General features: G+C 55.1%; 6 protein-coding genes across 6 annotated transcripts; 1 reads left to right on the top strand and 5 right to left on the bottom strand.

Moving 5' to 3' along the window:
* Nucleotides 1–301: 301 nt before the first annotated feature.
* On the bottom strand, nt 302–2713 carry HRG_06397 (kinase; the record flags this gene model as incomplete). Its single annotated transcript, XM_044864868.1, has 5 exons — nt 302–1343; nt 1475–1719; nt 1857–1907; nt 2138–2619; nt 2674–2713. The coding sequence occupies 5 exons, from the start codon at nt 2711–2713 to the stop codon at nt 302–304; spliced, it is 1860 nt and encodes a 619-aa protein (XP_044719808.1).
* Nucleotides 2714–5800: 3087 nt separating this feature from the next.
* On the bottom strand, nt 5801–7674 carry HRG_06396 (major facilitator superfamily domain-containing protein; the record flags this gene model as incomplete). Its single annotated transcript, XM_044864867.1, has 6 exons — nt 5801–6273; nt 6432–6713; nt 6762–6846; nt 6954–6993; nt 7073–7545; nt 7615–7674. 6 exons carry the CDS (start codon nt 7672–7674, stop codon nt 5801–5803), a joined length of 1413 nt encoding a protein of 470 aa, XP_044719807.1.
* Nucleotides 7675–8282: 608 nt separating this feature from the next.
* Nucleotides 8283–9174, bottom strand: HRG_06395 (uncharacterized protein; the record flags this gene model as incomplete). The annotated part of the gene is made up of 2 exons (XM_044864866.1): nt 8283–8887; nt 8943–9174. The coding sequence occupies 2 exons, from the start codon at nt 9172–9174 to the stop codon at nt 8283–8285; spliced, it is 837 nt and encodes a 278-aa protein (XP_044719806.1).
* A 773-nt stretch (nt 9175–9947) lies between these two features.
* HRG_06394 (cupin domain-containing protein) lies at nt 9948–11527 on the top strand (the record flags this gene model as incomplete). The annotated part of the gene is made up of 3 exons (XM_044864865.1): nt 9948–10289; nt 10377–10716; nt 10878–11527. The coding sequence occupies 3 exons, from the start codon at nt 9948–9950 to the stop codon at nt 11525–11527; spliced, it is 1332 nt and encodes a 443-aa protein (XP_044719805.1).
* A 200-nt stretch (nt 11528–11727) lies between these two features.
* On the bottom strand, nt 11728–13231 carry HRG_06393 (flavin containing amine oxidoreductase domain-containing protein; the record flags this gene model as incomplete). Its single annotated transcript, XM_044864864.1, has 2 exons — nt 11728–12798; nt 12899–13231. 2 exons carry the CDS (start codon nt 13229–13231, stop codon nt 11728–11730), a joined length of 1404 nt encoding a protein of 467 aa, XP_044719804.1.
* Nucleotides 13232–19584: 6353 nt separating this feature from the next.
* Nucleotides 19585–21705, bottom strand: HRG_06392 (prolyl oligopeptidase family domain-containing protein; the record flags this gene model as incomplete). The annotated part of the gene is made up of 3 exons (XM_044864863.1): nt 19585–20686; nt 20741–21498; nt 21604–21705. The coding sequence occupies 3 exons, from the start codon at nt 21703–21705 to the stop codon at nt 19585–19587; spliced, it is 1962 nt and encodes a 653-aa protein (XP_044719803.1).
* Between the last annotated feature and the right edge of the window lie 3833 nt (nt 21706–25538).

Genomic DNA, 25538 nt, shown 5'->3' with positions numbered 1-25538 from the left:
CCCCCCCGTGTTTGCTACCCGGTACTCCAAACGCCTCATCATGATGGCTCAACAGCCTCACGGCCGGGGCTGCGTCAACCCAATTTCCTCTCGGACACCCGCAGCATGAACATGACCCCTTGGCAAAATTTTGCGGTGTTATCGGGGAGCGCGCCATCCCTAATATGGGGTTTCGCAGCGACAAAAGCGTCTCATTCACCCTTTTGCCCCCGTTGCGACATGAGTGTCGCGGCTGCAAACCCGTCAGGGAAATCATCGTGGCGGCGCCTTTGAGGTCCGATTCTTGAGGCTCACCGGTCTCCTATGCCCCCATGGCAGGAATCTTCTTGCCCCGCTTGCCCAGCAATGTCGCATTGTCGAGGTTCAGCTCGAACGGCCCCTTCTGCCGGTTCCGGTCCCTAACCTGCTGCCGCGCCGCGGCCGTCACCGCGGGAGAGTGTTGCCCGTAGCCCTTGTCGCCAACACGCTGTGCCTCTCGAGGCACCGCGGTAACTGCCTGATCACGGATGTTGGTCTTGCGCATGCTCTGTTCCAAGGACTGGGTGACGGTATTCTGCTTTGCCCCGGCGCCTTGATCAATCTGCATCCGATCCTCGTCCTCTTCCTCTTCGTCAAGGCCAGCGAGAGGCTTACCGGCCCCAGCCCTGGTGCCCATCTGCTGTCGCATCTTGCCTTCTTCTTCTTGGCGATGGACAGCGTAGCTGACGTCAAAGACCTCGCGGAGGTTGACGGCACCCGGTGAACGGAAGTCGTAACGCTTGCCGGGCTCCTGGAACCTGGCCATATCCTTGGCTCGGAGCATATCCGGTTTCCTCTTCTCCTCGCGAGGGGTGGGCCCACTGGCCCGAATCCAGGGGTGGGCGAGGAACTCTTTGATGGTGTATCGCTTCTCAGGATCGACGGTCAAGAGATGCGTAATAAGGTCCTTGGCCGATTCCGAGATATCGTCCCACCAAGGCGATAGAAAGGTGTACTGCCCCTTGGCGACCTTTTCGGTAAGCACCTCGATGCTCTCGTCATAGAAGGGCGGAAAGCCGCAGAGTAGAGTATACAGGACGCAGCCCAGAGCCCACATGTCGACAGACTTGGAGTAACGCTCGTCCTTGACGATCTCGGGAGCGGTGTAGCCGACAGTACCACAAGGTGTCATGGTTGAGCTCTCCCAGACAATTTTGGAGAGGCCAAAGTCGGCAATCTTGATCTCTCCGATGCCGCCGGCGCCTTGGCCTTGAATGAAGTCGCCCTCATCGACTTTGTCCTCGTCACCGGGTTGCTTCGGCTTCGGGTGTTTTGAAGGGACAAATGGTATGGGGTTGAAGAGGATATTCTCAGGTTTGATGTCGCTAAGCTGGGTGTCAGCTGTGTTCAACCGATCCGAAGAGGGGTGACGTCAGGCACCAAGGGGGAGAGGGGTAATGAGGCAATTCCTTGTGCCAGCCATCGTGACATCAGCTACGCCCAGAATAGCACTTACCGATGAACTACACCCTTTTCCTCGTGCAGGTATTCTAGGGCCTTGGCTACGCGGACAATAACGTGCCGTGACAGCTCCTCGCTGAAGTAGGTCAGGCGCACAATCTGATGGAACAGCTCGCCGCCCGGCGCGAGCTCGAGCACAATGTAGTAGTACTGCTTCGACTCGGAAAACTCGATGAGCTTGACGATGTTAGGGTGGTCGAGTTGCCGCATAATCTGAACCTCTTTGAGGATGTTGGACCTCTGCGACGCCAGTCAGCATGGCCGTCATACGCGAGGCCAGCAGCGACTACGCCCGCCATTGCACAATGCGACAGAAAGAGCAGCAACAAGTCAACGCCCACGGGAGTGAGTAGACGCAAAAAAAAGTTCTCTCGCACCTCTGCAGCTTTGGGAATTCCCTTGAAGTCCGGATGTAGATGCTGGTTTCCCTATTAAAGGGGGTGAGCCCCCCGAGGTTGAAAGGAACGACACGGCAAAGCCTGTGAAGCAGGGTGGCACAGAAAGGGCCGCGCTCAGAGGGATGGGAAGCAGTCAAGGTCGACGGGATGGGATGGGACAGGAAGGAACATGCAAAAGGACAGCAACAAGCAAGCATGTTGGACAATGAGAGATGAAGAAAAAGGACCGGGCAGACGAATCCGAGCCCAGAAACACTCACCTGCATGTTGTTCATTTCGTACTTGCGGACGACTTTGATGGCGACCTGGCCGTGGTCGCCTTGCAAGTCACGGGCGCGATAGACGTTGCTGAACGCGCCGTCGCCCATCTTCTCGAGCAGCTCCCACCTCTCCAAGCCCAGGTAGCGGGGAAACTTTGTCCTGCTGGCGTTCTCCTCGGCGACGAGCTGCTTAAGCTCGGCCTCGTCAACGCGCTTGGACTTGGAGGCGCCCTTGGCCTGGAGGTTCTGGGCGGGCTCGATGTGGTGGGCGGCGGCGTGACCAGCCTGGGCAACGCGATGCATGCCTTCGCCCGGGGCCTCCGAGTAGGCATCGGGAATCTCCTTGCGCGGCGGCGGTTGGGCAAAGACGGGCTCCGAGGCGAGCATGGTCTTGTCTGGAACGGGCTGTGGTGCTTGAGGAGGCGACGAGCCGGTCTTGCGCGGGGGCTCTTCGTTCAGTGTTGTTGCTCGCGCTTGCTTCCCTGGAGAAGAGGGCGAGTCAGAGGCTGGACAGAAGGACACGTGCAGACACGTACCATGGCGGATAAAGTTTTTGAGCTGTTGTATGGTTGACATGTTGCGGGGGGTTACGGCGAAGAACGACGATTGCGCATCAACTGCGTAGCGTGTGGGAGGGAGACAGGTAGGCTCCTCAATGGTCGATCGATATCAGTCGGTCGATGGCAGCACCTTCCAGATCAAACTTCCGAGGAAAGAAGGAAAGAAAAAAAAAGAAGAATAGACGCCGAGAATCAGAGAGGGAGGAGGGGGGCCAATACTTGGGTGCGGTCGTACAGCAAAAGGACGAGAGCCAAGGTGGATGAGAGAAGTTGAGGGGTTTAAATCGGGGCTACGCTAGGCCCAGCCGTGGCACAAAAACGTCACAAATGAGGAGCGATGGGCGGGAGGCAAAGTCCAGGGGGGCGGGTGAACGGGAGACAGGGTAGGTGGGTAGCAAGACGTTTGGTTCGGCGGCGCGTCGAGGCGTAAGGCGAGACTCTGGCGTGGAGATAGATGGTGACTCGGTGGACGGGCACAGACGAAGAGGCAGAACAGAGGCGATGCGTACGATGGAGATTTAAAAATTGAGGCTATGCGTCAGAGCAGAGGCGTGAGCGGGCAGGTGATTGACTGATTGGTCATTCGAGCAGGTACTCTGGGGGTTGGCTTCCGCCTTAGCTAAGCTTCGATGGGACTTGGAGGTACCTCGGCAGCTTGGGTGTCCAGGGGCACTGCGGAGGGGAAGAAGCACGGCCTGCGGCGGCGGCCGTCGTCTTGGGGCGAGTGATGGCTGGCTGCCCGCGTGCACATCGCCGTCATTGTTACCCCAGGCTACGGGCCTTGTGGTGGAAGCGAGTCCATGATAGGCCCATCACGTTTGCAAAGGCTTTGATCCAGGAGCCTCTCGAGGCGCACAGGCAGGCAGTACTCCAAGGTACCGGCGTCACCGACAGCTTGTACATACCTTCCTTACCTAAGGCAAGGAGGCACTTAGGGGAATACCTCGGATGACGTGAGTTCTCTGCAGGCTAAGACGATGGGGCTCCTCTTCCCCGTACCGATGACCACACCTTGTCGTCTGCTGCCGAGTACCTGCGGAGTACTATTCACCGGCCGACACAAAACCAGAATCTGAGTCGATGGCGGCGGGCGATGTCTGGCAGCGTCGGTCCGTCGATGGGCGAGTGCGAGTACGTAGTACCTTGCGTTAGTAGCAGGTACAGTACCTAGGTAGGTAGCTACCTAAGGTAGGTAGGTACTGTAATTATCTTGGCTGTACTGTAGGAAGTGGCCAGCGATACCCCGGGAATGACGCTACACGTTACGTCATGGCGTGTGTCCCCAGGGCATGGGCAATGGTGCCAAGCAGAGTTTGTGCTTAAGAAAGGCACTCTGTCCACCCACTTCACACCTGCAACTTTGAGTGGGTTTCGTCGCGCGGTACATGGAGCTTATTCTGAGCACCTCTTTCACTCTGTCATTCTACAGTACCGTACATGGTCAAGGACCCAAGAGCATCATCTCGAGGGCAGCATCTCGAGGGCGAGAGACACTTGGCCCGCCACTCCAGAGCAACTGCGCTGACGACAAGTCTTAATTAGTCAGAGACCGCCCAGAGGCCATTTCTAGACAGGCGGGCTTCTCCGAGCAGAGAGACAGAACGGTTGGCTTGATCGCCTGAACCGGTCTCGTCGCGACCACGAGCGCAGCCAATCATGCCGCTCCCTGAGGCTGGTGTTAAAAAGTGGCCGTCATGATTCACGTCGAGGCGAGACGCGGAGAATCCCCCGCATCCAATCCTGGCTCTCGTTTTGAAACACTGGCGCTTGCTCGTTTCATTTGTTTGAGCAGCACAAGGGCTGCGGCTTCTCGGGCCACATCATCAGCAGTTTACTATGGCTGCTGGTAGGCACAGCATCAAGGCTATCCAACGTGCTTACGAGGACCGGCGCCGCCGAGCCGCCCCAAGCGCGCCCGCTCGAACAATAAACAAGGCCCAGAGTTGACTGGTCCCATTTGTCAGCTCAGCTCATCGTCACGGGTCAAGACTGTTGTTGTACTATAGGCATGGAGGGAGGCAAAGCACGTGCTTGTTTCTCACTTGCATCTCGGAAGCGGGACCAATATTCTAAATAGGTAGTAAATACATATGTACATAATATGGTAATTACACACTGCCTGGAAGCATTCGAGGCCTTACCCCTGTCCGCCCCCCTGTTGCCGAACAGTCGAGACCGGGAGACTTGTCATGGCTCTGAACCCGCGAGGGTGTCATCTGCGTGATTTCCATGATCTGACGGTATCGTTAATATCGGCCTGGGAACTCGGCCATCACCGCCCCTCGCCGCCTCGTTGCATTCTCCAACCCAGGCCAAGGGGGTGCCAAGACGGATTGATTCTTGACCGCAGTTCGTGCCTACAGTATCTACAGTACAACAAAGCACATCCATGGCCGCATCCATCCTTGCTGAGGCGCTGCAGCTTCCCCCGTGGTTCCTTGGAAGCCTCCGTCCAGCATTCGTCCAGCATCCGTCCAGCATCCGGCCAAACGGTCCTCTCTGCGAATGACGTGTGTCCCGGCTTCGTGCGTGATGCCTGCTTTTGTTAGTCCATCACTTCCGTCGTGATGTCATCTCGGGCCCACGCTGATGCTCTGTTGCGTTGACCAAGAACCAAGGTTTTCCCCCCTCACGTCCACTACTGGACATTATGTTGAGGCTCCGATCGTGTACTGGAGAACATGGAGAATCAATGGTTGCAAGATGTCTCGTTGGTCATTTGCCACTCCCGCCCCCTTTCCACATCACGCGTGCCTTTCCAGCCACTTGAACTCTGCACTGCACAGACTGCATGACGACCCATCGCCTCATCCACATCCATCTCAGCGTCTGTTGCCACCCGCACGTGCGCCGCGGCTCCATCCTCCCCGCGAGGTGTCTCGGCTATTACCTAGCTCACCACCCTTTCACGGACCAAGCTGGGGAGAGGTGCTTTGCGGAGGAATCGCTCCGTGCCCTTTCTGTGCACTGCCCAAGGCAAGATGGTGATCTACGTGCATTGTCTGTCGCCACGACGATGACTTGATTGATGATGAGAGTTGGAGCCGACCGCGTCTCCCGACCGCCCCTATTCACCATTACAGTAATTACTTCTCTCTTGTCCTCACAGCTTGTAGAGCCTCCCTTGCGCGCCTTGCCTCGCCGTCTCGGCCGCCAGCCTCCTGTTCTTGCGTCCGTAAAATAGCCGGAGCCCTAGCGATAGGACGACGACGAGCAACATGAAGCCCGCGTTGGTCCAGTGTCCCGTCGGGTACCCCCTGCCCGCCTCGCTCGACTTGTATATCCAGACGCCGGGGATCTGGCCCAAGCCGCCGCCGATGCTCACGTTGATGGCAATGGCCAGGCCCGTCGACGCGGTGCTGAACATGTTGGACGACAGCCAGCCGAGCAGCGGCGGGATGCAGGCAAAGGCCCCCGATGTGGCCACGACCAGCCCGCCGTAGCGCGATGCGTATGCCGTCGGCGGCAGGGCGGCGGAGACGACGAAGCCCGTGGCCCCGACCAGTGCGGCGCCGGCCGTGTGGGTGCCCCGGGCGTTGAAGTGGTCGGCCGAGTATGCCACGGCGATTTGGCACACTGCCTCGCGCAGCTGGACGTCAGCATCTCGCTCCTCTTTTATAAGCCCCCGTATCCTCTTCCTCTCTGTGCCCGATGCAGACGTGGATGATATACATGAACCCCCTTCACAGAGGCTGGACATCCAAGATCCAACAGCTTTCAACGACGGCACTCACCATACGCAGCCGCCCAGGGGGGCACCGTCATGAGCTGCGCCATGAGATCCCGATACCCCAGCCCTGCGACAATGGACGGCGCAAACAGGCTCAGGCTGGCAAAGCTGGGGCTGATGGCAAAGTAGAGGGCGTAATGCGCGTACAGGCGCCAGTCGGTCAGCGTCGCTTTGGCATCGGTCCAGCTCATGGTCGGGTGGTGGCCCTTGCTACCCTCGTGCAGCAGACGACGGGCGACCAACGTCTTTTCGGGCCCGGACAGCCAGTTTGCGTCCTCGGGGTAGTCTGGGAGGAAGAGGAGGACGAAGAGGGCCGAAAGGCAGGACGGGATGCCTTCGAGAATGAACAGCCAGCGCCAGCCGGCGAGGCCTGATGCGCCGTTCATGTGTCCGATGCCGTATGCGATGGCGCCGCCAAACTGTTCAAGTCGTGAGAAACAGGCCTTGTCTCTCGTTTGTCCACGCTCTGTGCCCCTCGCACGTCACGCTCTCCTCGACATGGTTTGAAGTAAAAGTGTCTTCTTACAGCGCCGGCCAACGTCGCGGATGCCAGGACGAATGCAACTCTTTATCAGGGCATCCCCTCCCCTTGTTTAGCAACGCAAATCAAGCGAACGCATAACAAAAGGGGCTGTTGAGGCTCACCGAACACTGCGCTCGTCGTGCTTATACCAAAAGGTCAGGTAATAGACCAGACCCGGGAACAGGCCGGCCTCAAACATGCCGAGCAAGAAGCGCACGGCAGTGACGGCGGCGAAGCTGCGAGTGGCGCCGAGCGAGACGGTCATGGCGCCCCAGCAAAACATGAGAAAGGCGAGCCAGCGGCTGGGGCGGAGCTTCTTGAGCAGCATGTTGCTGGGCACCTCGAAGGCGGCGTAGGCGACGAGGAAGACCATGAGGGCGACGACGAATTGGCGGTCCGTCATGCCGAGGGAGCGCTGCATGTCGTCGCGCGTCGTCGAGTTGAGGATCTTGGCGTTGCCCATGTTGGCCCGGTCGAGGAAGCAGAGGAAGTAGATGGCGGCCGATAGGGGGATGATGCGGGCGTCTTGCTTGCGGAGCAGCCGCTTTTCGTCGTCGGCGGTGAAGGCCGGGCGGGACTGCTCGAGTGCGGACTCCTTGACTCGAAGTTTAGTTTGGCGTGTACAAGCAATGGCATGGCATAGCATGGAAAGAGAGCAGCGTACATTGCCGAGGGCGGTTGGAGACCAGACGCTGGATCCCCCGGCCTTGTCGTCTGTAGACATGGTCAAACGGGGGCAGATTGATCAATTGCTTCAAGAGACGGGCTAAATTTGGGGGAAATCAGAATGAAATGAAATCGAGCTGCGATGTCGGCGATGACTGAGATTGAAGCTCGAGGTGAGACTCTGCCGAGAGCAGGGCGGGGGAGGGGTTGGTAAAGACGGCATCTTCACCCGCTCCCCTGGCCGGCTTTTCTCTGTTCTTCTTACGTCTGTTGAATACAAAAAGAACTACGTATGTACGGGACGGATGGAGCCTGTTGCAGCAGTACGATACGCAGGGATGAGGCAATTACATGCACGGGGGTCAATCGTATGGATTAGAGTTGTGAAGGTTCATGTCACCAACTTGAAGGACAGGCATGCCATTCACTCTGTGGCCCTGCTTGTACATGTCTTGGTGATCCTGTCTTATCAATGTCTATCTGCATCTCTGAATTCTACGTATTCTGTTTCACTTTCCAAGGAAGATATGTAGTCTACTCTATTTTACTCGCGGGGTCGAGGGCCATTGGTATGGCTCCTTCCGGCGCCAGTGGCCCTGAATTGAGGCCTGACGATATACTTACCCGAGCCCGCTCAACAGGGCGTGCTCGACCGCGTCCCCTCGGCTACCGCGCCTCATCGTCGACGAGGTCCTCTTCCGGCTCGGCGGGCCAGAAGAACCAGGCGACGACCATGCAGAACTTGAGGGCAGCGGCAAGCCACAGAGCGCCGCCGATGCCCAGGGAGCTGTGCGACAGGAGACCGCCGGCGACGGCCCCGGCAAGAAGCAACAAGGGCGCGGCGGCGCGGCGGTTGCGCTCGACGTTGGCGAGGGCAAAGAGTTGCTGGTCGGAGAAGAGGTCGCAGTAGATGCTGGTGAGGACGACGCTGGTCAGGGCGTTGTAACGCAGGGCCCTGCTGGTGACGGCCTGGGCGCAGCTCTGGAAGGCGACGAGGGCGAGGGGCAGCAGGACGGTCCAGTCGACGGAATCCTCGCGGGCGGGGGGTGCGACGGCGACGATGAGGGCGGCGGCGACGGTCAGGGCCGTCTGGGCGGCGAAGGAGGCGCAGAGGACCCAGCGACGCTTGGGGGAGAAGAAGCGGTGGAAGCGGGCGAAGAGAAAGGAGCCGACGCAGAAGGAGAGCAGGGAGACGCCGGAGCGGTAGAGACGGGGAGTTGTGGGCGGGAAGACGAGGGAGGCGAGGCCGAGGCCGACGTAGACGGTGTTTCCTGCGAGCGGGAGTCAGTCGACGCTGGACTGCATTGTCGACGAAGGGGAACGAACCAGTTTGCATGGAGACAAAGGCGCCCCAGACCTGCGTCGAGGCGCTATCCAGCAGGCCGGTGACGACGTAGCAGAGGAGCAGGACGAGGTCGGCCCAGGAGCACGAGACGTCGGCCGTCATGCGTCGACGGCATCGGGCCGCCAGAGACGACGGAGGCTTGCCGCGGCCGAGCAGAGGCTGGCGCAGGGCGTCGTCCCGGGCACGGGAACCGTTGAGCGAGTTGCTGGTCATGGCGTTAAGCGTCTCCCGAGCGCCAGAAGATGCAGAGGTGAGGCTATTGCGGCATTTGCACACAAGCTGTCCGTTTGCCTGCAGCCACCGGGAGGATGGACCGAGCCTCGGACCAGGTACACGGGCAGGCTCCGAGGGTGCACGGGAGAGGCGACTGCAGGGACCAGCCGATTCGGCGTCGAGAGTGATTTTTGTCGAGGCTTTCTTTCTTTTTTTTTGCCTGCAGGACGGAAAGAATCGCGAGACTGGGCCGGGCGACCGGGCAGTGGATGTCAACTTGCCAGGGATGGCTGCCGGGATTCTCCGTACCTGCCTATTGCAGACGAGGTGCCGCCGAAAACGGAGCGAGCGTTGAAGACAGCCGAGAGATTGAGCCGCGAAAGTATTAATTAATTGACCAGTTCGTGAAATAAGGCGTGCAGGAAATGAGATGGATCTTGAAGAGCGGGAACAGTAAACCTCGAGGACAAGGCACTCGCATCACCCCATGCTGCGCGTACTGTAAATAGCTTGTAACACGGCATCATCTCGAGCCATCCTGGGACGGTCCGCGTAACAAAAAGCCCGCCGCTTCATCCGCCTCCACTCCACCTCTTTTCTCGTCCTCGTCTCCCATTCCTTCCACCTCCTCCATCACCTCCGATTCTCCTGGTTCCGCGATAAAACCTCCCCTCGCCCCCCCGAGCTTGGACGGAATCGGCCTGCCGTCGCGCCGCCTAGCTCTGCCGAGCTCCCCTCCTACGCTTACCCGCGCGAACTGATCTCTCTCGGCAATGAAGTCCATCGGCGCCCAATGGCTGCTGCTCCTCGCCGGAGTCAGCCTGTCCTCGGCCCGGCCGCCTCGCCCGCAACAGCTGCTCACCAGCCCCGAGCCCAAGGACGGCGGCACGCCCTACACGCCGGGCCATCGCGACCCTTACGACGGCAAGATAGATCCCATCCGCGAGGACCTCGATCCTCGGCCCTGGCGCAACGGCAAGGGGGCCTCCGTCCTGGGCCCCTACAATCGCGACCGCTCCCGCCAGAGCCCGGACATGGTGCGGCCGCCCAGCACCGACCACGGCTCCCTTTCCAACATGCGCTGGAGCTTTACCGACTCGCACGTCCGCATTGAGGTACGGCATTGATCCCGAAAGAAAGATGCTGCGAAACAAATCGTCTCGCGCCCCTTCAATCTCGCATACTGATGCAGCCCCCTACAGGAAGGCGGCTGGACCCGGCAGACGACGGTTCGCGAGCTCCCCACCAGCGTCGAACTGGCCGGCGTCAACATGCGCCTCGACTCGGGCGTCATCCGCGAGCTGCACTGGCACAAGGAGGCCGAGTGGGCCTACGTCCTCGACGGCGAGGTCCGCGTTACCGCCATCGATTACGACGGCGGCAGCTTCATCGACGACCTCAAAAAGGGCGACCTGTGGTACTTTCCAAGCGGCGTCCCTCACTCCCTGCAGGGGCTGGGCGAGAACGGCACCGAATTCCTCCTCATCTTTGACGACGGCCGCTTCTCCGAGGAGTCGACCTTTATCCTGTCCGACTGGCTGGGTGAGTCGAGCTTGTTGCGTTTGCCCATGATCCGAGGTTGTCTGGAACGCTGGAGAGGGAGAACGGATAATTCTCCTCCACATGATATTCGGGAGACGAAGTGCCGTCTTGGTCTGAAACCTACGAGAGATGGAATGAGCTGGCTGACCCTGGACTTACAGCCCATACTCCCAAGTCGGTCATTGGCGAAAACTTTCACCTCCCTCCCAGCATCTTCAAGCATCTCCCCGCCGGCGAAAAGTACATCTTCCAGGGCTCCCGCCCCGGCTCCATCGAGGAGGAGCGGCCTCGGGGCAAGCACGTCAAAAAGTCGGAGTACCAGTTCACGCACCGCATGCTCGACCAGGAGCCCAAGCACGCGAGCGGCGGCCAGGTGCGCATCGCCGACACGACAAACTTCCCCATCTCCAAGACGGTGGCGGCCGCCCACGCCATCATCGAGCCGGGCGCCCTGCGCGAGATGCACTGGCACCCCAACGCCGACGAGTGGTCCTTTTTCATCCGCGGCCGGGCCCGCATCACCGTCTTCGCCGCCGAGGGCAACGCCCGGACCTTTGACTACATGCCCGGCGACGTCGGCATCGTGCCCAAGAACATGGGCCACTTTGTCGAGAACATTGGCGATGAGCCCCTTGAGATGCTCGAGATCTTTCGCGCGGACCGCTTCCGCGACTTTTCCCTGTTTCAGTGGATGGGCGAGACGCCGCAGAGGCTGGTCGTGGACCATTTGTTTGCTGGCGACGAAGACGCTGGCCGTCAGTTTCTGGATAAGATCAAGGACGCCGAGAAGGACGAGATCAAGCGGCCCTGATGAGATTCGGGGGAAGGCGGACGAGCTTGTCATCCATCTCTTGTACGTAGCATGTAGCACTGCGGCATACGGCTTGAATTCTAACACGAAATCAAATGGTGCGATGCGAGTCTTGATGTTGGCCATGCTTGCTCGGCCTCGACTTCGCGCCTTGGCTCGTATCCGTACAAACCCCCGAGTCCCAGCATCCGCCACTGTCCTCATAGCCTCGGAACTGGGCCCGCGCCCAGTGTCGGCTGCAATGCGCACACAACCTCCTCGGACGCCCTGCTGCCCGCAGCCAGAGCCCCTTCCGGATGTCCCCTCGACACAAAGCTAGCAGCGGAGCCTGCGAAGAAGATGCTTCCCTCTGGCCGCCAGTGGTCCCGCTCCAAATCGCGCAGGTGAGCCGCAGGCACAGCCAGGCAGGCCAATGTGTCCGTCTCCGGACCCAGTTCCATGACTCCGGCGGGGAAGGGAACTTTTTCGCCAAAAATGGCTTCGAGGTTGCGAAGCACGTCTTGCCTCCTGTCGTCTTCCGGCTTGAGCCACAGCTCTTGTCCGGACTCACCGGCCACGAGACACGTCAGGGCGGAGAGCGTATCGGCGTCGTCGGATGAGCTGTCGAGGACCATGCACATGGGGCCGTCCAGAGCTTGCGCGCGGCCAGAGAACCCACGCTCGCGCCACCAGGGCTGGTCGAAGAGGAGGATCATGCTGCGGGAGAAGCCGGCGTGCGCAGGGTCCCGGAGCCATTGCTTGTCCGCGCCCAGGTCGGGGGCAAAGTCGATGGTTCGGCATTGCGAGGCTGCTCCGGCGAGGATGACCTTGGCGCATTGGAATACCTCGCCGGAGCGCGTGGTGAGCACGCATCTGTTGCCGGGCGTCTGATCAATTCTGTCGACGTGTTGGGACAGAAGGACGGACCCCGGCTGCAAACGAGCGACGAGCTCCTCGCACAGCCTGGAAACGCCTCCTGACACGCGCAGGTTCTGGCTGCCGCCGGCGAGGTCGGACAGAGTCTGGAGCAGGCCGCCACCGCACTTGCAGTGGACGAGGAAGTAGAGTGCGCTGACGCGGTGGCAGCCAAGGCCGAAGAGAGTGAGCGTCCACGAGTTGGCGAGATGTTGCACCGCCGCCGTGCCGCCCTGGGACGCGACCAGCTCGCGCACCGTCATGGTGCCGTAGTTGGGCATCAGCTCCGCCGGCCGGTTCACGTCGACGCGCTGGCAGAGCGCCTCGACGTTGGTTCGGACTCGGATAAGGGCTCGGCGGTCGTCGGCGGTGAACCCCTGAGATTTCGTCAGCACATGTTATCTTGTCCGTCGACGATGCGAGCTGCCGATGATGGGAACGGGTCAGGAGAAGAGAGCCACAACATGTGAAACTTACCTCGGGGATGCCGTCTGCTCCGCACGCGCCGAGGCCCTGGGCCGTATCCTCCTCGCCCTGCCGGGCCTGTGGCGACTCAACCCCGAGGCCGAGCCGGCGCGCCAGCTCCGCCATCCGCACATGCCTCGCTCCATCGAAGCCATGGCGACCGGGTCCTTGAGCAAAGCGGCCGCCCACGCAATCCGTGGCTTCGAGAAGCAGACACGAAGAACCAGAGCTCTGGATATGGTGCGCCGCCTGCAAGCCGCTCAGGCCGGCGCCGACGACGATGACCGCGGCTGATCGCCTCTGCCGGGACGGGAGGGCGGGAGCCATGACTTGCACGGCGGCCATGGCTTGTATCCGTTTCTCTGCTCAGACACAAGTAAATGCGCGCAATGAGGACGATGAGAAGCTGCTGATAAGCATGGCCAGTTGAGCAGAATGGTCGAGACAAACTGAAGTTCAAAATTTGCCTCGCGACAGGATGGCCCAGTGGGACCGTCGCGCCTTCGGCCAATATGATTACACTGCATATGGAGCAGCTTGGGGTCTCTCCCTGGTACTATAGGGCCTTTTTTATCGATACAGCAGTTTCAGAGGGGGTCTTTTTGCGGAGTGCAGATATCCAAATCTGGGCAATACGCTGCTTTAGGGGGGGCCTTTGTGAGACGGGCGAATGAGGACGGCCGAGAGGGTGGGCTTCCGGGTCCATCGCCGGCCCCGCAGTCTTCGGCGTTCGGCCGGCGGGCGATCTGACGGAGGTGGAGGCGGTGGCAGACGGGAGTAAGCAGCCGAGGCTTTTCAGGGAACAGTCAATTGAGGGATGTAACATTTTGACAGTATTCGAGCCATCAGGCGGCCGGTGTCAAAGTTTCCAAACTCCTAGCATATATGGCTATGGCAACATTGAAATGAACATCAAGAGCCAGGAACTCGTTTCAAATCAAGAACCGTGTCAGAGGATGCCGGCAATCGCATACCGCAGCAGTTATAAGCCAGTAGATGACGCGTTCAATATCTACTGTATTCTCTCGGAACCATCAGTGACGGGAGCGGGGGAGCAAAAGAAGAAAGGAGAAGGGTGACAGGACAAAGGCCAAGAAGACTATGCTCCACAAAGAGTAATGTTGGGAATACTTGGAAGTATGTGTAAGGAAATGTTGGCATCGAGACCTAGTTTCGAGAGACAAGAGGGGGCCGCAAGCGAACAGAGGGAGAGAACCCGTAAACCAAACGAGTTGAGCAAGAAGCAAAATGGCGTAGAAAACCAGCGGAAAGCACCACGCCATCAACAAACTGCAGACAAGGTCCAAGGACTCCAAGCAAGACGCAGATGACAGCCATAACGGAAGAGTAATACATGTGTGAGAGGTCATTGCGAGCAGCCTGGCCCTCGGAGCCACCACGCAGGCCAGCGCACGCGAGTGGACGATGCCCGCACCCCCTTGCAGATGAAGCAGAGACCCTGCTTGTCAGGGAGGTTGTCCAGAGCACTGCCATGACTGGCGTAAGGATAGCGAGAGATGGGCTCAGCCCGGCTTGAGGAATCGTGAGCTCAAAGTAATGGAGTCTCCGGAAGGCGCAGTAAATACAAAAGCAGCGTCGACAAGTACTCGGCGAAAATCCTTTGACACGAGAGTCAAGTCATTAATCATTATATCCAATATATCATAAACTTAGCAATTGAGTTCAGACGACGCGCATGACTCGGCGAGGGTCTCTGCGACCGAGGGAATCAACGCTATATCGAGAGCATGTGCAGCCGATGGCGTGGGGTCTTTTGAGATGATATCTCAGCAAACTTGGAACAGTCCACTCTGCGTCCCTGAGCAGGTTTGTAAACAAGGGCGAAGTGAGATCCAAGATGCTGCTGGCCAGACATCCTTGTATAAATGCCATTCACGACTCAACGGCATAGCGGCTGCGTTTAATTAAAAGGGTGACATGACGCCTCCATAAGAAGACCCGTTTCCCTGGCCTTGGGAATGGAAATAACCGACTTCCACACCAGAATATCCCCTGGCAACTTCGTTGTCAAACCATTCAATGAAACCTTTGCCGCTGAGTTTGATTCGGCTCTAGTGGTACTTGCCTCGGGTTGTGCACCAGTTTGGATAGAACCAAGTCCGTCCTCAAAGCCCAGTCCAGTCGAGTCCAGTATAATTAAGCCCACGCTTCGACGCAAGCTGATCACCTCCCACTACGCAGGAGACTAGAATACAGATCGATTTGGACCTATCTTGGTCTACAATTCCGTGCTCGATGTTCGCGTTACTGCGTCTCAGAGCCCTGGCAAGCTATTTCAGACCAACTCCTTGTCTAATTCCGGACGGCAGCGTCATCAGTCCAAGATCTGCATGCGCTTTACGCCTTATCAAATTCCACAAGATGGATGTGTCTCAGCCACTTCGGTAGTAGCCGACTTGCCTTGAAAATCTTCCCAAACAGATGAGATAAAATACATTGCTATGCGCTGCCGCGGGATGTTTGAAACGGTAGGGCCGCGTGTATGTAAGTGGAGCAGTCGGCCGATGGAAAATTTGCCTCGACCACTGGAGGTCTTTAGCCAGCTTCGATGAAATATCCTGGAACCTGCCAAGATAGATTGGCGTTTCAAACAGGGTTAAGAGCTTCTCAATACGGAGCGGCGTTATACTCCATCAGTGTGGTCAATAAGCCCCATGGACCATCATTGACCTGTCTGAGTCTCGTTAATGTCGCACAGGGACGGCAGGCTAGTTCGGAATAGACCACTCTTCCGAGGACGATGCTAAAGAGAAACACAGAGCGCTGGAGGGCAGTCCTAGTTTCTCTGAGGAAAAAGCCGAACCCGAGTGGTCTTCTCAAACTAGAAAAACCGCTTGATGAGGCAAAAGTGGAACGCTCAAACAGATGCCTCCATTGGTGCGGATTATAATAGCTGATTTTCTTGTCTGTCCTATCTGATAGTTCTTCACATGGCACCCGTACATGATAGCGTATGTTGTGATTCTATACGTAGTCATACCCACCTAACCTGTAGCTCATCATTTCGGGGTCAAGGTCTGGCTGCAGAACAGTTGTTCGTATAGAGAAGTCAAAAAGAGCATGTGTGCGATGGACTAATGGGCATCATGCATGCCCCAACCCAGGAGTCCGCTTCAGAGTAGGCATGACAGGGAGTTTAAGCAAGTCTTGAGACGGATTCATTGGTGCTATGAGTCGTTGACTATTCAACGCGTAACGGCTTGGATGCCAATGGCAGGAATTCTCCCAGCCTGCATTGTTATTGATATTATCAAAAGTCCTCTGCTACGTGTGGATAAGTCGAGTTTGTATTTGACAACATACGCTTCCACTGACCAAATCGGCTTCGTTTTGGCCTCATATCAGCGGCCATGTACAGTTGGCCGGACTTGGGGCAAAGATTGATGGCGAGGCACCTTCTTTGACTCTTTGCCAATTAGTCCTGTACACATCGAAGCCTCCATACCGCCGAGTTAGGGATACCAAGGTCCAACTAATCAGACAATCAGTCCGCTGATCGTGGCTGTTTTCATCGCCGCCTACATACCCGGTGTCCAATCCTTGGCTGCCAGTACTTGTGGTCAAATGCGTTGTCTTACCTCGAAAACATGGAATGCAGAGCCGACTTCCATGGCTTTACGGTTTGAGCTCTTGTCAGTTGTAGTTTGCCCTCTTCTCGCAACAGCGTTTATGTTCAAACACACCCCATTTCTTTCCCGGTTATCAGGTGCATGTGCAATTTGACGGAAATGTGCTCATTATCATCATCCATGCCCATAGGAGCGGGACGCCTCAACTGCCAACGGGCGTTGCGGACTTCAGCTTCAAGAGCAAATTCGGCGATTTCTGTTCCATCTCAGGCGGCTTATAATTACACCCATGAAGGGTCTACCGCTCTACCAGCCACAAGGCGTGGATACATCAATGGTATGACTGCTTACTTGTGCCCAACGCCCTGCTCGCGCTCGTAGTACAAGTATTACTTACTTATCACCGAGAGGGTCAGGATTCTTCAAAATCGGCATTGCTTTTCCTGCAAGGCCACATTATATCTACTTCAATGCCCGTCGCTCTTCATCCGTGGACTGGGTTGGGTCCTACCGCGAGACCAATAGCCGTCTCCATTTGCATCCTCCACCATTCAACGTCTTCTCGGTTGCCCATGAAAGTAATGTATCCATTTGGGGAAGTATTGTTAGCGGCGAAAACGTTATTTTCGGATGTCAGACTCGTTCGCACGGTCGGTGCTCCACGCTCTGCAATAGATCCCTGCCACTCATCGCTCAATAGAAACGAGGCAAATAGTTTTGCGCTCTCCGGCCGAGTCGTTGACTTGAATATAGCGGCCTGTTGAGCCCACGTCATAAACTGGTCCGGTGCTCGAGGCTGTTGGACTTTGAGGAAAGAGGTAGATGGTGTAAAGCCCCCCAGCCCAGAAAATGTGAGAATTCTCGTTCCGGTTGTAGAATTATGGTCCCTGATGATGGTGGCTGTTGCTTCGGTGGCCCCTCTCACCCATTTGATGTCCTGCATTAGCAGCGCATCCAGCCACTCAAGCCCATATCTCTGGATAATCAATTTAAAGAGATATAGCACACCGTCATCGTCGTTGGGGTATGTAAGAACCATTTTGCCTTTCCAACAAGGCTTGAGTACGTCGGCATAAGATGTTGGTACTGGATTATTCTGTAGCCTGTCCTCATCATAGTAGAAAGGGCCGAACTGATCTGGTAGTTTAAAAAGTTAGGGTGCCTTCTACCGACAAGTCGGGAACAGAGTCGAGCTCACTGTAGCCAACAGGAAAGAATGCTCCATCAATGTCCTTGATTGCCAGGTTTATATCATCAAAGTCCAACGGCTTATAATGCAACAGGCGGCCTTGGTTGTTCCATCTAGGAAAGTCGTGGACCGTTTGTAGCAGCGCGACATCAATGAAAGGTTTTCCATCAATATAGCTTCTATCAATGCGAGAGTCGGCATACTTGGACAGCTCAGCAGTAATGTTTATTGCAACATCAGGAAACCTTTGGCGAAACGCATGAATCAAGGGATTTGCAGCTGCCTGGGCTTTTTGGGTGTCAGCGTATAATAAGAGCAGTGAGACGGGTTGATCATACAGCTTCCTCCAAAATACACATTCAAAGTGCCTGTCTCTTCTCGCGCAAATCGGTATATCTCTTCCAGTGACCGCGTCTCTATTTCGGTCCCATGCGCGCAGGAGACGACCGCGCATACGCTCCAAACGAGGAGAAACGACAGCATCAGGGCTGATAGATTGAATACCAATTCCTCGATGTCTGAAGAGGATTTTTTTGGTGTTCTCAGTGCTATCGGCGGTGGCAACTATATATTACGTACCAGGTGTAGGGCGCAGCACCCGGCGATTGCAGCGACGCGAACTATTGCAGATAGTCGTTGGCCTCCGCATTCGTCTGTTTCACAGACTTGTCTCAATGGATTTATATGTTACTCGTGTCGGCCCCTACCTTACTAGGATTCGATTTGCGAGGGAGAAATAGTAAGTCTCAAGCAGGGCCTTGGGAACGCAGTGGAAGGGAGGTAAGGGGGCCACACATGGGTGAAATCAGTGATGTATGTTCTATTCTATCTAGTAGGACATTGAGGCAGTATTTATATGGATAGATATCTCTCGTGGGCTCAGATAAATGGCATAATACGGGGAAATGAGGTTTATAGACCTCAGTCATGACATTTACGGTGGAAGGGGAGGCGGCGCAGTCTACACTTATGGAATCAACCTTCGTATAGATTAGCTCAGTCCTGCCCTAGCCATTGTAGCTACCCGTGCCCGCCCATAAACGCTTATACAAAGTATACAAAATGGCTCTTATAGGCTTTATCTGCCTCTGCCACGGCCGGACTAAGCTTGATCTGTAGACGCTATAACCTTAGAAATGGGTCAACCCGGGGGGTCCCCACTGCCCCAGACGCCAAGACTGGGCCGGATTTATCTGTAAAATGATTTGGAATCATTCCACCTTCCTTCCTCTCTTACTTGTTGCTCGCTATATATTCTCGAGCATCTACCGCGAAGAGGAAGTTCTCTTGGGTGCGGAATGTGGCTCTTTCGCCGGCGAGACTGCTTCACGGACTGAATATACAGCTGCAGTGCTGCACTCCGACGTGCCGAGGCTGGCTGCATTTCTTGCCTAGGAGAACGAAGGCAGGTACCAGCTACCAGTCTACCAGGTTGACTCCTTGAACAGGCCGATATCGGTTATGATAGTTTACTTGGACTTCAGGCCCTTCGTCAGCAGTGGAAGATTCCAAAATCAACTCCTGCGGTAGCATCAAGACCACTCCAGGCTATTGTTGATCCGTCCTCTTGGCGCGGGTGGTGCACTGACAGCCTGGCTCGACTATCTTGATGTCGGGATTGGGCCGGTTGTTTTGGTAACGCCCGTTCTGAATAACCAAGCTGGCCGGCGAAAGCGGGCTCCTCCGCCGATGCTACTCCCTTACCGTCTCAACGCGGTCCCAAGGTGCCACGGAGTCTCGGGCGCCTCGGGCTCCACAGTTGTGAGGAGTATAAGTACGAGGAACCAGAGAGTGGAGAGCGGAGGAAATATGTATTGAATTATTGATCTCGGAACCGATCATACAGGTAGGGGTTCGGAGGGGGTGGTCTACCCGTCTAACAGTGATGCTTCACTGTTACGAGGGCCCGACACCTCTTCTCACAGCAACGTCCTCCTCCATAACTTCTCTTCCTCCTCGAGCCAGATCCTCGTACTCTCTGGCTTATCCATCATGTGGCCCTCGCCCTCGACGACGATGAGCTTGACATCAGCCCGCCGATCTTTGAGGGCCTCTCCCACCAGCGTGGCCTGCTCCACCGGCACCACCGTGTCGGCTTGACCGTGCAGCAGGACCAGCGGGGACGTGATATCATCGACATGGTGGAGGGCGCTGCGCTCGTGATAGATGCGCACCCTGCCCTCGTCGTCGGTGCCCCCCCGGGGCAGCACCAGCGCCGGCGTGTAGTCGGCCTCGAGCTTGTGCGTTGTGGCGTCAAAACGCTCGAGGTCGCCGACGCCCGAGACACAAAAGCCCGCCGCGAACTCGTCCGAGTGCCGGACAAGAACCTGCAGCGTGTTGTATCCGCCGGCGCTGATGCCGGTGATGCCTACCGCGCCGGCCCGAACGCGGCCCGCGGCGACAAAGCGGGCGGCGCACTCGGCGGCGTCGTCGGCGTCGAGAATGCCCCAGCGCCCGAAGAGGGCGTTTCTATAGTCCCGGCCGTACCCCGTTGAGCCTGAGTAGTTGAGCTCGACCACGGCGTATCCGCGAGAGGTAAAGTACTGAGTCCGTAGGTTAAGGCCGGAGCCAGCGCGCCCGGTTGGTCCGCCGTGAGCGACGACGATGAGCGGTGGGAGCTCGCCCTGGGGAGCCGAAAAGTCGGGATTCCGTGGCATCCACAGGAAGCCGAAGATGTCACGCGTCGGCGACTCCTTGGACCGGATGTGGACCGGCTCGGGCTCTGACAGGAGGGGCTTGGGCAGTTTTAGGTCTGTGGCTTCGCGGATCACCCGGTTGCGTTCGGGCCGGGTGAGGTGGAATCGATGGACAGCATGGGGCGACGTCGTCCCGCTGCCGATGACAAGGAATGACGAGTTGTCGAGCCGGGCCATTGCATCGCCGCTAATATGACTGAGGACTTGGGCGTCGGCTAGCTGGCGCCATTCATTGGTTTCGAGGTCCACGGCAATGAGCCGGCTGATACCGTTTAGAACTGCCGATACCACGAGCCAGTCTTCAGACAAGGGCAGAATGGTCTGACTACAGCGAAATTAGCTGTACGACGGAGGTAAAGGGGGCGTGTTTGATGTCTACCTTCCCTCAGACAGACCAATCACTCCAATCTCTGCTTTTTCCAGACCCAATAGCTTGATGGGGACCGGAGTGTCGCTCCCAGCAGCGACCCTGACAAGCTGACGGTAGGGTCCGTCCTCTCGGGCGAAGAAGAGGGAACCGTCAGGGCCCCAGTGCGGCTCGGCCACGCCCTCACGACCAGCGCCGGAAATGCACCTCACGTTGCAGATAGAACCATCATCAGAAAGAGCCCAGTGGGCGCGGTACAGCTTGGCGGCGTCAAACATCATGTCCGGGCGATTCCACTCGAGCCAGCTGAGACTGGCGCCGTCGGGGCTGAAGCGCGGCACAAAGTAAAAGTCGGCTCCGGACACAACGGTCTTGACCTCGCCTGTGTCTGTGTTAATGGCCACAATGCTGTTGCGCACCTCCTCAGGTGTGTCGCCGTATGCATGGTCTTCCTGGATGGCAAGCACCCAGGACGAGGACGGAACAGGGCTGGCGCTGAAGCTGGCATACCGCTGCTCGAAACCCTTGGTGAGGAAGGTGACGCTGCGGGCGTCCGGATCGAGTACGTAGACGGCGTCGTCTTGGTGGGAGAAGACGATGGCATCGTCGGGCAGGACGTTGTAGAGCGATGCACCGTACTCGTATACCCGGTTAGAGACGCTGTAAGGGGCTGGCAGGACTTCTACGATGCCGCCGTCGGCGGTAACTTCGACGATGGTGCTCCTCCCATCCTCGGTCGTTTCCCGGAAGAAGGCCCGGCCAGAATGAGGCTTACGGAGGGAGTTAGCGATGGCAGTCGCCACGACTAAGATAAGCGGCGAGGCGACGAAAGGAATACGATGTGATGCAAAGGGGGGCAAGACACGAGGGCTTACAGTAACGCGCGGGGCCGCCAACGCGCGCGTCTTGGAGGCAATGTCGTCCACACCAATGGGAGACGGCCAGTCCCCGTGGCGAGCAATGGTCTTGACGGTCATGGCGCGTGAGAGCCTGAGAGGCAAGTATGCAGATCTTGCAGTGGAGTAGGTGGTTTTCCCTAAGAGTGCTCCTCTCTGACCAGGGTCCAAATTTCAAAGGCGCGAGTCTATGATGTCGCCGCTTACTCCGTACAGGCCGTGGGGTGTCCAGACTCGAGAATGTTGAGCTCCGGGCCCCTTTTCCGGGGGTGGGGAGGGCCTTGAGGAGGTCAACGACGACAGATGCAGGGAAACTCGAGATATTCGTGTATAGCGAATTAGCGATGATGGGCCGCGGAAGAGAGCGAAGATGCAAGAGACATCAGGCCTGTCTGTGGAGTCGCAGGGCTGGCATCGTCATGGCCATGGTATTGCGAGAAGTTGGGAGCTTCCCCGCAGTCGTCACAAGCCAGGTGTTTAAAAGGAACAATCATGATAAAAACGAATGATGCACTGCAACACGAATAGATGACGTCTTGAGTCAAGGCCTTTGACTCCTGCGCCTACCGAAAAGTGGGCCACTGCGGCTGGTCAAGGCACTGCGCATAGTCCCCGCACACTCCCTCGAGACTCGAGAGCCCACATAGGGAAGTAAAGGTTACGTATTAATAATGAGTATTGCTAATTATATATATACGTATTGCTATCCGTACATTCGCCCTATTTTTAAGCTACGTGCCAACGCCAGCCCGCCCCGCCTATTTCTACCGCGCGCGCCTGGTAAGTACCCGTACCGCCCACATGCCCGCACCCGCGCCTGCGCCCGCCCGCACACACACACAGAGGCAATAAAGGCCATATAACGCATGCCTCTTAATTCGATTAAATAACGCATTTCCGGGCCTTGAACTCGAAGTTGCAATAATCGGCCCGTTAATTGATCCGGCTCCTCCTTGGCCCTTACGGCTGTGTGGGCGGCGGCGGCGGCGCCCACTCAACGATCCCTCCCACGCCTGACGAAGCCGGCTGCCCTGACGAAGCGAGCGGCGCGCCCCTCCTGCCGCGTCCTCCTCTTGATCCCCTTCCCCTTGTATTTCCTCGAGCTGACGATCCTTATTGTAACGCTGTGAGAGAGCGCGGGCTATAGCTAAGTTTATCGATCTCGTCCCGCCCCCGGCGCCTTCGAACGCTCGCGTTAAGCCGCCTTAAGCTAGCCTAACTTAAATTAGGAAGCTATAACGCCCGTATAGCCGTAATAGGCGGCTATACCTATAGTACCGGCTATAATTCCGTCTATAATGCCCTCGCTATAAGGGAGCTTAGTATAGGTAGCTTATTATTATAAGGCTAGCCGCGTATAACGGTAATAATATTAAGATTATAGATTTATAGTAATAGCTCCTTAGGGTCTTAATAGTTATAATTAGTATTAAAATTATATAAAAAGGGTTTTTTTTTACTAATAGCTTCTTAAGCTATTATTATAATAGAATATTATACTTCTTAAGTATTAAACTAGCTTAAAAGCGTTAAAGGATTATATATATATAAAGGAGCTTAAATTAGTATTTAAATTACCTATAATAAGGTTAAAATAGCTATAGTTAGCGCGGAACTATAGCTATCGCGATCTATACTAAAGTAGTAAAGATATAGTCTAGGTCCTAGTCGATATCTTCTAGTATCTAGAGCGCTAGCTAGTATAGTCCTAGCTAGGATATAGTCTTAGCTTTAACTAGCTTAGCTTTTACTTCTTTCTACCTTAAAGCCGGTTTAGGCGCCTAGGCCTAAGTATCGACCTATAGTATAATAGTCTAAGGGATATAGTCTAACCTAGTTAGGTTTAGGTTAGGCCTAGTATACTATATCCTAGTCTTTAGTATTACTAAAGCTAGGTCGATAGTACTATCCCTTTAGCTATAGAAAAATCTTATATACTCCCCTCTTAAGGTAGTAAGTTTAAGTTATAGTCTTATCGCCTCCTATATAAGTTATATTATACTATCTAAGGTTTTATTATATCCGTCCTAGAGTAGGTAATAGATATTAAAGTCCCTTACTATTACTATAGGGTACTTTAGTTCGATCGCGCTTAGGTCCTATAACGCTCTAGCCCTTGCGGCCCTTAGTAGTAAGTAGACCGTTTATAGTCTAGTACTATCCCCGAAAATTACCTCGCTTTAGTTTAGTCTAGACCGGGGCGACTAAGTCCCTAGCCTAAGCCTTTTATATATATATAGCGTATACCTCCCCTCCTTATAAACTAGGCTATAGGGCGCCGCTCTAAGGAGCGGGGCCCTGCCTCTTAGTATACTTTTACTTCTTATAGTACTATTAAGTTAAAGCTAGCGTAGTAGTAAAGCGCTAGCTAAGCTAGCTTATATCTCTTTTATATATTCTAGAATAATACTTTTAGTTATATATAGGTAGGGTTAGGGTAAAAGGGGTTATTTATATAAGGAGGGAGGCGCTTTATCTCTTAGCGCTTCTTTATCTATTATACTTACGAATATCGTTTATACTTAGTTTAGCCTTCCTAGCCTTACTAGCCGGGGGGTATCTTAAGCTCGACCTCTTATCTTAAGCTCGACCTCTTATCTTAGCGCGATCTACCTAGTCCCCGCTTTTAGACCGCGGTCGAATTAAGAACGCCCTAGGCTTTAATAGTAGGTAATACCTATTACTTAGTATAAGTCTAGGTATTCGCGAACTATTAAAGTTATCGTAGGTAGTTTTCCCTTACCTTTTCCTAGGCTTTATTCGCTATAAGGTAAGTTTAAGTTTATAATAAGTAGTCCCCTTAGTATAAGATATAGTTATAAGGGATTTCGCTCTTCTTAGCCTTATATTTATCCTTACCTTTATTATATACTATACTCCTATATTAGCTATAGAGTTATATCGATATATACCGCTTAGGAATATAGCTATACCTATAGTAATTATAGTACCTTTATAGTTAGACCGACTTATTATAGGGTTTATATTAAAAGATTTATACTTTAAAAACTAAGCTTAGGTCGTAGAGCTTATTAGCCTCTTTTAAGCTACCGACCTTAATAAGTATAGTTATTACCGTTAATATCTTAGATTAAGGGCGTAGCGCCTAGGCTTAAAGGACCTTAACTTTATTCGCCTCTATAATCTTATAAAGTAATCGCTCCCTATCTACTATCGCTACCCTTAAAAGGATATTCTTAGCGACTACTATATATATATAGCGGGCGATCGTAGCCTTTAGTCTAAATATAGCCTTAACCTAGCCTTAGTCCTTTTAGTAGGCTCTCGCTAAGGTATTAAATATAACCGCGATATCTCCGCTTTAAAGGCGCCTTACCGCTATAGCGCTTATAGCTTTTAAGGCCGTATTTACCGCCTTTACTATATCCTTTAGTTCGCGGCTTAGGATTTTAAGCGGTGCCTTAATAGGGACTATAATAATCTTACGTTTATAGCGCGGTAAGACCTATTTTACTATAGCTTTATATTAAGTTAGTCCTTTAGTCTTAGCTATAACTATAGCCTAGGTTTACTTTAGGCCCCCTAAGCTTAAAGCGATACTTAAGTAGAGTTCTTCCTTAACTAACTTTTTAATTATTTCTTAGATTATTGTCTTAAAGCTCTCGTCTATATAGAGCACCGCTAATAACGCGCTACTAGCGTAGCTCTTTACCTTAAAGAGCCGTTTAACTACTACCTATACCTTACTAAACTATACGCTTAGGATAAAGCCTATAAGTTTATTATATACTACTTTTTCTATAGGGTCGTTTAGCGCTTAAGTAGGTATTATATTACTACTTTTCTCGTAAAGAGAGATATAAGACGTATATATAAAATATATAAAGGTAAAATTAAAAGTAAGGGGTCGGATAAGTAGGGCAGAGATATTTAATTCTTATAGGGGCAGCAAT

The sequence above is a fragment of the Hirsutella rhossiliensis genome (assembly GCF_020360975.1).
Source record: "Hirsutella rhossiliensis strain HR02 chromosome Unknown scaffold00006, whole genome shotgun sequence".
Lineage (NCBI taxonomy): Eukaryota > Fungi > Ascomycota > Sordariomycetes > Hypocreales > Ophiocordycipitaceae > Hirsutella > Hirsutella rhossiliensis.
This window is presented reverse-complemented; position numbering and strand designations above follow the sequence as displayed.